General features: G+C 42.0%; 1 protein-coding gene across 1 annotated transcript in view; it reads right to left on the reverse strand.

Moving 5' to 3' along the window:
* Window positions 1-11202, reverse strand: part of LOC104162709 (pleckstrin homology domain-containing family H member 1-like) — a gene marked incomplete at its 3' end in the record, with an annotated part of 28102 nt that overhangs the window by 2078 nt on the left and 14822 nt on the right. The window contains exons 6-12 of the mRNA XM_009701512.1: window positions 8339-9345; window positions 5916-5994; window positions 5204-5292; window positions 4509-4659; window positions 3348-3487; window positions 1772-1882; window positions 164-250 (exon numbers count right to left, since the gene is read on the reverse strand). Of these exons, the coding sequence (XP_009699814.1) occupies window positions 164-250; window positions 1772-1882; window positions 3348-3487; window positions 4509-4659; window positions 5204-5292; window positions 5916-5994; window positions 8339-9345 (1664 nt within the window). The remainder of the gene's footprint in view (window positions 1-163; window positions 251-1771; window positions 1883-3347; window positions 3488-4508; window positions 4660-5203; window positions 5293-5915; window positions 5995-8338; window positions 9346-11202) is intronic.

An 11202-nucleotide genomic window follows, 5' to 3' on the forward strand; every position in this document is an offset into this window, starting at 1 on the left:
TTATTTAGTAAAATAACTGCCTGGCTTGTGCCAGGAAACACCAGGCCAGATAAAGTTAGCTTGTATCGATTGAGACATACAGCACCACTCAGCCTGAAACAAGTGTTCTCTCACCCAGCCACCGAGTGTGTGGTTATCTGCAGAATGAAAAAGCAACACTTACCTGGAACGTTTGGGACCCTTCACCTCTAACAATTTGGCACGAGGAATTCAGCTCCATCTGCCCTTGTGGTTTGCGGATAACGTCACTCTGAGGAAAGAGAAGCAAACAACTTTTTCAGTAGGAAAAAAGCTTAGATGGGTCTTAAAGTACTCAAATACAGCATAATATGCATGTGCAGGTTGGAGTCTGCATTCGTGAGCTGGAAAGGACAGCTGAAGTTTGCCAGGTTGAATGACAGACAGTGTGATCCCATTGCAATGATGAAGGGAAGGTCTCCTCAGTAGTGAGTGGCAGACAATATAACAAGGGTAGTAGCAACAAATACGGTCTTCCGAAGTTCAGATTGGACACTGGGGGCGGGAGGGAGCAAACCTTTTCTCAGTGAGAAGGCAATACAACACCAAACAGGTACCCAGGCAGCGGCTGAATTTCCACCTTTGGAAGTTTTCAAGATTCAGCTAGACAAAGCCATGGGTGGTTTGAGCTACAGCTGGTGACAGTCCCTCTTCAATGTGTCAGTTGAACTAGGGTCTTCCAGAAGTCCCTTCCAATCAACAGTCTAAATCCTATGTATTCATGAAATTATTTTTTAATACATATATGTATACAATATATATGTATAATACATGTATTATTTGCTTGTGAATTCCGATGGATAAACCTATTACTAGACATAAAGATGCATTGTGCCCTAAGGTATATTTTTGTCTTGTCAGAATATGACAAGAGCTGAAAAAATAAAAAAGTTGAAAATACATCTTCTCAATAGTCCTGACTTGCAAGCAATGATGTGTATATACACAGAAATACTGTGTAATTATGCAGGTATGGAGGAAATTGCTGTGTCCAGAAGAAAAAAGTATGGAAGGTGAATATCCATAAATATAATTCTCTGTAACATAGCTAAATACAGCAGAATAATGAAGGCCAACAACAAATGTATTTTATTGTATATACAAATTTTGAGTGCATACTGCTAGAATTTTTGAAACAATGTAACTTTATTTGAAACAGTTGCGAGTTATAAAAAAATACTTGGAAAGGTTTGAACACACAAACATGCGCTCTCAATATTGTTTCATTGATCATTATAAGACAGTATTCTGTATGAAAGCTTATTTTCAATTTTACCCTAGTTTTCTAATACTTCCATGTCCATAGGGGAAGCTGAAAAATGAAAGAATCCAGCTTTCTTCCCCCTGAGAGTTGTAGTTTTCTTCAGAGCCCCATATACTGACTGATGTGTATGTATCTGCACCCTCCTGGTACTGTAATTTATTTTTCCTTTATTTTCATCTTAAACATCACGAAAGCTTTGCCATGGTATGCCTTTTGCTTTTCATCGTCTGTACAGAATTAACCAGTAGGTGTCAAGCTTCATCCTTGTGAACAACCTTTCATCCAGAAACTGCCACCACATGGAGATTCCCTGCCTAAGCAGAGATCCACAGTTGAACCTGTGGGTCAGACAAAGCTCTTTGGCAGGACATTTTGGGGGAAACTTGCTCATGGCTGCCCACTCTGCCAGCAGTATCAGCCTGGAACCAGTTCTGCAGACAGCCTTTCCCTGTGCCTCTGCAAAGGAGTAAATATATCCCAGTGACTCACCGGAGACTTGTAGTACATAATTTGTCTGTTTCTTAGAACAAACCACCGTCTCTTCCACATCTTCACCTGGCTGCCCATTTTCAGTAAGTAACCTGATTTCTCCATGGGTTCCTGGGGGGCAAAGAGCAAAGGGGAGAGGTTATCTTGCACCTCTCAAAATGCAAATGAAAGAGTGCTGAAAGCAAGCTCAGACATTTTCTGCTTTACTCTGCCTGATGCAAGGAGCAGCCACTCAAGGTCAGCACTCTCTGCTCAGCTTGGAGAGGGTCCTAGACTATCTGTGCAGCTGCAAATATCACATTGTGTTGTTTTAGTAAAGAAGGTATCTGAAGATCATTTTGCTCACTGTTTGATGCACTGAAAACTTACTTTTGTCTTCCTACCATAGCAGTGATTTTCCAAATAAAAGCGAAGGCTAGTTCTAAGCCATGATTAGACTTGATTAGTTCCTTGTCTGCTTAATCTCTTACATTAAAGAGTACAGAATTTAATGCTGCCTGTGTTCAAGTCTTCTTTCTAGGCCAAAATACTCTACCCTTTCTTCTTCCTCTGAATTTCCAAACTTGTTTTGTCACAAAAGTGTAAGCGATCATTAAAGTAGAATATGACTACAGGAAAGAAGTACAGGTCATCAGGAAAGAATACAGCCCTTAATGCTTATCACAGAATCACAGAATGGTGGGGGTTGGAAGGGACCTCTGGAGATCATCTAGTCCAAATCCCTACCAAAGCAGAGTCACCTACAGCAAGTTGCACAGCAACACATCCAGGCGGGTTTTGAATATCTCCAGAGAAGGAGACTCCACAACCTCTCTGGGCAGCCTGTTCCAGTGCTATGCCACCCTCAAAGTACAGAAGTTGTTCCTCATATTCAGATAGAACTTCCTGAGTTTCAGTTTGTGCCCGTTGCCTCTTAACCTGTTGCTGGGCACCACTGAAAAGAGTCTGGTCCCATCATTTTGACACCTGCCCTTAAGGTATTTGCAAGTATTGATCAGATCCCCTCTCAGTCTTCTCTTCTCCAGGCTGAACAGACCCAGCTCTCTCAGCCCTTCCTCATAAGGGAGATGCTCCATTCTCCTCATCATCTTTGTTGCTCTCTGCTGGACTCTCTCCAGTAGTTCCTTGTCTTTCTTGAACTGGGGAGCCCAGTATGGACACAGATGCGGCCTCACCAGGGCAGAGTAGAGGGGGAGGATAACCTCCCTCGACTTGCTAGCCACGCTCTTAAAAATGGCCTTCTTGGCCATAAGGACACATTGTCAACTTGTCCACCAGGAGTCCCAGGTCCTTCTCTGCCAGGCTGCTCTCCAGCAGGTCAGCCTCCAGCCTGTACTGGTGCATGGGGTTATTCCTCCATAGGTGCAGGATATACTTTTATCTAACCACATAACAGAAACTGCACCTCCTTCTGAAGCATCAGATAGTATCTTTTGATACAACCCAGCTGGACCAACAGCCCAAGTCTGTTAGAGCATCACTTTGCAGGGGATAATTCAATATATTGTAGTTTTATCTCTTTCAAGGCCAAGGCTCTGTTTGCATCCCTTCACAACTGTGAGATAGCAAGACTTACAGCACAGACTCCACCATCAGTGGAATAGGAAGATGTTCGCTGTAGCTTATGTTCTGGCTCTGAATAGTCACCATCCAAGGAGTAGGCATCAGGAGGGATGGCATAGTCACTCTCAGAGCTCAGTGAGGACATGGATACACCTGTTCAAAATAAAGGAAAGAATGAGAATCAAGGCGAGACAGAAGCATGCACTGAATAATGCACACTCTGAAAAAAGGTTGAGTTCACCATTAAGGCTTTTTTGTTCAAGAAGAACAAACCAGATCAGATTTTGGAAACTCAAACCCCACTAACCAAACTTCTGAGATTTCCCCCCCCTCCCCCGCCCAGGAAGACAAGTAGTAAGAGTGAGTTTTGGATACTGACAGTGAAATAAATTTGTTGCTGAATAAACAGAGATTTAAAAAAAATATTAAACATCCCCCCCCACCCCCCACCAGCAGACTTGTTATCTCAAGCACAGACATGCTGGTTTTAGCTTGGAAACATCCATTATAAAGCCTCAAGCCTCTCTTCTTCAAACTAAAGGAAAGGCTCCCTCACCAGCAATGAGGCTTTGCTCTCTGTGAATCTTCCACCACTGGTCCACAGCAATGCACAGACACATAAGCCAATGCATCACAACAGAAGTTAAGACTACATGAAATAGGATTCTATTTTATTGAGTGCCAATTGTAACGAAAAATCCACTCAAGGATCTAGTTTAACCTTCCCAGCAATCAAGAAAAATTGTCCTAGCCAGGACCCAAATTACCTAATGCCTCTCAAAGACAGGAAAGATTTGCTTACTGGTCAAGAAATTATCAGCCAGTGACAGAGACAAAAAATATTTAATGTGTCAGTATTAACTTGTTTACAAGGACAAGTCACAGAAAAGGCATGGATGGCTTCACTGAATATGTGACAAATTTGATAGATCAATCCTTCCCATAATCTTACCTTACCAATTGCCTGGATAGAAATCTACCAGTGGTAAAATCCCATCTGAGAGGACAGGTGTCTATTGAGAAACTCTTGATGTCTGCACACATTCTGGGAGAACTTCTTATTAGCATCACCAAGGCTGAGCATTTGCATATCACTGATGATGCTGTTCAGCACATCTTGCCTTACCCATGAGGATAGAGTTCATGCTGCTTAGTAGCAATACTCCCACTTTACCTCTCTTCACTGCACGAGGGCTGCCTGGTGTGCTAGCTTTCCTGTTCTCAGATCCAGCAGTAGAAGTCCTGAAGCTGGCATGGGAGCCACAGTCATCATCAGAGCCAGAAGACTCATCTAAGAAAGGCACATTGCTGATCTGTGTGGCTTTCTGGAAAACAGACCTGTATGGTCAGCATGTAAGGGAAGAGTTGCCCTAGTACAATCCCTGCTCAATAAGGAGACAGGGCTATCAATCCAAGCCCTTCATTTTCACATGGCCTTGCCCACTACTGCCCCAGGGCTCCTCATTTCCTCCCTTTCCAGTCTGAGAACTTCCAAGCTGCACTCTCGAGTCTGATCTGTTTGGGTCTCCTCTGGTTACAGCCTCCTACTGTTCCACAAATGCTGTGCTTCCCCATAAACTCTCAAGAGCCCTCTTCCATTTCATTCTCTAGGCTACACCCACTATTACCCCTAGGTTTCTACAGCCTCATAGTGCACTCTGCAGCTTCCTGGACCAAAACTTGCTGCAATGTTCTCTATTCCTAAATACATTTATCTGCGACTCCTTCTGCATACTTTTGGTGTCCAGCACTTCCCAGCATTCTCCAATTTTCTTTCCTTCACTGCACAGCTGCATCCTGTTCTCTCTCAAATTACTAGCAGCCCTGAACCATACTTTTCAGAACAGGAAAAGTGAGGTAACGCCTTACCCCCTTCAGCGTAGTGTAGACTGGCACTGTGACGTTTCTGTAGATGAGACAGGTAAATGGCCCAGAAGTTGAACACGAGAAATTGGAAACTGGGAAAATTCAGAGAGAGAGCAAGACAGCAAATAATATAAACTGGTGAAAAGGAGGTTTTAATGGAGAGGTATATGTATGCGTGTAAGACCTTATGTAGCCTTTTGGAACATTAAATAATGGAGGACTGCCACTGTGGACAGTTCATCCTCAGAAAGGCCAAGGCATGTGTTATTAATCACATACAACTCCCAGAGACAGCTGCGATACACCCTCCACTTAGCCTGTAAGACATCTTACCCACCCTGTGCTCCTCATGGTAAAATGGCAATCTGGTGTACCATGTCCAAACAGGTAAAAGCCATGACAGGGGAAGGTGATGGTGAATCACAAGACTAAAAGCAGGCCATAGACATGCAGAAGCACAGTGTCAGCAAAAGTGATGAAGGAGATAATGGATTCCCTGAAGATATCACTGAATGTATGGGCTCAAACAGCCCAGCACCAACCATCCCTGAGATCAGGTGTATCCTCCTCCCTTCCTTTCTTTATTGTGGCTATTTGAGAAATCAAATTTACTTTGAAAACAGGCAAGGAAATGAAGAAATGTGAACAGCCAGGAGCTCAGGTCCCACACTGTCACTGCAAACTCCCTCTAAGGATGATCTTGTCTAGAACTTACAGAAGCTGGAATTATTATTCACTGTGGCCTCTTCAGACATCCTCATGCCAGACTTGGCCACAGCATAGATCCGACTTTCCTGGAATAATAATACCATGAACAGCAATAGTAAGTCAAACAATTTCTGCAAAAAGAAATGCTTGTCACAGAATCACATCACAATCACACCTTCGGGCAGGAAGGAGGGGCCCTCTAAGAAAGATTGCTCTGTTCCACCAGATGTTGTGTGAATGACCGTTAGTAGAAGTGTGCATCTGTGTGCGATTCCTTGAATCACAACAGACTTGGCTTATAAATGCTAGAGAGGATACCCACAGACTGGAACACCTACAGGCAATTATAAATAAAATACTATATCACAGCTTGGAAAAAGCTGTTTTTTCAATTTTATGAACAATGCATTAAAATGAATCAAGAACAGCCCTAAACCAGGCAAATTTATTGAGTAACCACCTGCAAAGAATTCTCATTCTCTGATAAGGGAATGAAAGAAATGCCTGGAACGATGTTGATAAGCCTACGTCTCAGTTATAACAACATACGGAACTTTCAGTTCAAAGGATCTCCAAGTGCTTCACAAATTGATAAAAATGCCAAGGGAGGAACTCAAACCTCTAACTAAAGGCAATGCTAAGACTAAGACATCAACCAGTCTAAAATGGTTAAAAAAATCAAAATTAGGAATCCTCTTGCTGCTCCTTAAAGCATACAACCAATCATTATCAGATAACACACATAATACATATACATGAAAGTACCTAAGACTGCAAAGTCAAGTACATCAAAATAAGAAATGACAGAATTAGTATTTTCCGTACATATATGCATTGTGATTTAGTCTCTAATGAAATATTACGTGCATTTTTTCCCGTAGATACTTCTTATTCAAGGCACATAATGGACATTTCTTACTGATTAAGCTGCTATTTAATATTCTATTCATGCTTTAGTGTTTAATATACTTAAATTTGCCCTACTTGGATACACTTACTTGACTCTGGTCTGAAGACAAAATAATGGATTTTTTATGTGGTGTTCCTGATAATACTACTGCAATGCTTCATAAAAGTTAATAAAAATGTTACAAAAACCCTGGGAGGGATGTTGATAGGTGCTATCGCTATTTTCCAGAAAAGGAACTCAGACATAGGCTCTTGGAAGTATCCAATGTCTTTGCAGTACCCATTTCAAGACGTCAAGACCTGACTTTTTGAGAATTTAGCATCATATAACATTGTTTGTAATGAAAACAACTGAATACAGCTGCAGCAGAGAAGTGCTCAGCGCTTCTCTAATCAAATTTACTTGCAAAACTCAAGTTAGACATTCAGAAGGTGTGTGTGGAGCTGATGACCACCTGTGAAAAAACAGCTTAATAGACTAGAAGAACCTTACATGGGAACTCTAGATCAGAGAAAGGGATAGTAGCCAATCTCTGAGACCTATTTCCCTTCTTCCAAGTGAGTACACTGTTCATAAGGCCTTTCTGATTTCTGCAGCAAATAAAACAGACATCTTGAAAACTGCTGTTTCTTTTATTACACTATCCAGCTTCATCCCCAGCACAGTTCCATATTATGGACTGAATGAAAAGAGATTCCTTTGGAAAAACAGCTGTGATTATACTGAGGTGTAAATTGGTATCATAAAGGACACAGCAAAAGATCTCAAATAATGTTAAGTTTCCATAGAAAAAAAATTATAAAACATGAGGATTAACAATGCTTGATTTTGCACCTTCAATAAACCACTTGTTTGCCTATGCCTTTAAGAAAGCAAACTGAAAATAATATAATTAGCTCTTTTGATACTACATTGACTTCCACCAAGTTTATCAGTTAGATTGACACTTTAGCAAACAATCCAACCATCTGAACTAACAAGTAATTGAAAGTGATAACAAATTTCTCTCTCATGAGAAGTAAGCAATAGGACATGTATATTCATAGAAGTATACCACGAGATAGGAATACTGAGATCTAATTCATGTATCTATTTTAGTATTCACAGTTTTCTCTGACTCTGGAACTATCTGGTCTGGTCCATCCACTTGCATTTACGACTCACTTTTCTATCTTAAACACATGACAGTGGAACTAACGATTAACTTTTGATGACCCATAAGGATAAACCACAATGCAGCACCTCTTGACTTCCATTTTTATTCCTGTATTTCTCAAGTACTATCTTCTTCTGTGGATTTCCCCCTTCCACCCCCCCTCCCCTTATAAAGAGAAAAGAACAAAATTGTCAGTGGAACCAGCATGCCCCACGATCTGGCACTGTCAGACTACATGGTTCAGAACTGTGACTGATGTCAACAGGAAACCATTGCTTGTGACCAAGAGCTGCTGTAGCCTAACTAGTGGGCACTACTCAAAGATAAGCAGCACTTCTCAGATTGTTGTCCTTGCATTTCTTACCCATGATGGAAACCTGTGCAGCGGTGGTGTGGGAGGTTTGCCTCCTGGGTCAAGTACGCCAGTCTCGGAACTCACAGCTTCTCTTTGCCCTGCAGATAAGTGGTTGATTTCCTCACATGCTCCAGCGTCTTCCCTCACCAGGACACGTTCTGTCTCCATCTGCTCCAGTACCCCATCATCATCAATGTCTGTTTCCTTCACTTGTCCATGGCAGACTGGAGAGTCTGTTATGGGCTGGAAGGTGCTAGCCTCTAAACTCATTACACGATGGAAAGAATTACCCTCTGGCTGTGGTTGACTGTAATGTCTCTTGGCTAGTTGGATACTGTCTCTTGGTGTATTGGCAGTTCGTATTTTTGGAAAGGTCATACTACTGCCAAGGCTGCATTCCCTCCCTGGACAGAAGGAATGTGCTGTAACAGCTGATGTTGACACCATAAGGGGTGGCTCAGCAGTTTGGAGACGACCCTCAAGCACGCTCATTATTTCTCCTGAGGAAGTGGAGTCCAGTCGGTGGGAGTGGAACCTGGCACTCAGATCAGAGAAGCGGGTGCAGTCCAAAGCCACTTCTTGCAAGGTGCTCACAGCGCTACGGTTTCCTTCCAAAGATGACTGGAAAGTCAAAGTCTCAAGGATTCTTGTGGCCTTAGCTGGAGGGTCCAGTGATGTGGGATCAGAGCACCCTAACCTATGTTCAGAACTTATGGCTGGGGATACATCTTTCTCTGTGGAGGGATTCCAGCTTGATGGGTCAGACACGAGCTGCAGCGTGCTCTGGGAAAGCAGAGTTTTGTCCTCTCCATCCTCAGTGAAGGTGTCATTGGTAAGGACTACATTTGCTGTAGAGAGGATATGTTTGGTAGGCCCTGTCTGACACACCTGCCTGAAACCAGGTGCAAGGAGCACAGATTTCTGGTCTACTTTCTCAGCAAGAGAGGCCTGTGATGCTCTGGGCTTGAGAGAATTACAGCTCCAAAGAGATTCAAAGGGAGGAATGCTGGTCATATCTACAATGGAGGAGAACATATGGTTAGGGCATTCAAATGCTTTACTGTCAAAAATGTTACTTGCTAGTGTAAGTTGTTCATGTCACTTCTATTTCAATAGCACCCTGGCCTGGTTAGGACTACACAGAATGAAAAGGAGATGGCTGGGCACAGCTGTAACAGAAGTGCTATATATTTATATTTGGGAATAATACAGAAAAGATGAATAGGAAACGATTAATTGCTGTTTCTTACAAAAGTGGAATTAAGTGGTGCGTAATGAAATTATCAGGCAGTGTGTTTGAAATTTACAGAAGGAAGAGGTTTTTTCTCAGACAAAAAAGGAAATAGAATGCTGCAGTGTCCAAAAGATAGGCCAGAAAAAGTAGTTTATCTGTGGTACAAGTAACAGTTTAGACAGAACTTCTGGCCTAGGAACTTCCTAAAACACTGACAGCAGAAGCTGGAAGGGTACATGGAAAGGACGACAGCTCTACTTGCAGTATTTTCTACCCTCTTTCCTGAAACATCCACAACCAACCAGGAGATAAGATACTGGCTTAGGCAAGCTTTCAGTCTAATTCAATATAGCAGTTTTCACTCTTACCTAGTACTAATAGGTACTTTATCACAAATACTTTATCAAAAACCACCTAAGTGGCCAGAACACTGCTTAGCATGGCTTTTGACTTCAACAGACCTACAGTGATTTAAGCCATCAAATAAGCTGGTATGGTTCCTCCCATTACCAGGGGCTAGATGAGGCTTCCAGTATATGTATGGAGACTTAACACACCAATCAGTGAGATTACTCTCTTCTCAAGAATTTCCCTAGAGCTTTTTGCTATCTTTTTGTGCTATAGGACTCAAGCAGTGCTTTTTGTCAACAAGTTTTGTAACAGTTACTTCCATGTTTTTGCTGTTAAAACTTCCTTTTCTTTGCTTTTCTCTCCTCTTTCAGTTGCTATATTAGAAGATGACATAAAAGATAGATCCTAGATTGCCTCCATCGTTCTTTGTCTATTTAGCACCTATACTTTATCATTCTACTTTCTTCTTTCCCATAATTACTAGATTTAAAGACTATCTCAGTTCTACAGGTTTTGCTGAATAGCACCTTTAGAGTATGAGAAAGTGTGGATAAAACTTGGGAGTGGTAGAGGATGTTACTTCACTTCATTATTTTGATTGACCTTGGCATTTATATAGTGTCTGACTGAAATGAACCAAGTCATAAGATGCTTTGGAAGTTGCATAAATATGGATGAGTGTGAGTCTGCACAGCCATTGCTGAAAATGCTGCCTGAACATCAGGCTCTACAGGCATTGCTTAACTACTTAAAGGGATTTCCAAGGAAGCAGAAACAAACTGAAGACACAAAGTAACAGAGGGAAAGGCAAACAACAGAATAAATCACTGTTGATTGTGGAGAGGATGAGATCTGCTCTTGGAAACACAGTTGAGAAAGAGACAGCCATGAAAGCCTGACCTTGGCACTTGAATCACAAGGAACTGAATGCTAATAAAGCTGTTCTAACACTTAACACTGGCACACACTTTCCCCTGCCCCCGAGGTAAATCATTAGTGTAGATTGAAAAGAGGCCATTCATTTTAAATATTATTGGTATTTTTGCAGCCTCCTAGATGTCACAGGAGATGAAGCAGAAGCAGCTGTTACTATTAGCATGGCAAGCAAGAAGAGATTTGTCTCTGCAGAGACCTCTGAATTCAGCCCGGCAGAGTGAGACTAGTGGGGGATGAGAGGAGAGGGCAGAGCTGTTTACTGCCCAGAAAGTTGGGATCCAGGGAACACTTAATACCAGATTATTAACGCAGCTTACCAGCCATTCTCTTTTTGTAAACAGCCAGAGGGAAA

The sequence above is a fragment of the Cariama cristata genome, unplaced genomic scaffold, assembly GCF_000690535.1.
Source record: "Cariama cristata isolate BGI_N322 unplaced genomic scaffold, ASM69053v1 scaffold3026, whole genome shotgun sequence".
Lineage (NCBI taxonomy): Eukaryota > Metazoa > Chordata > Aves > Cariamiformes > Cariamidae > Cariama > Cariama cristata.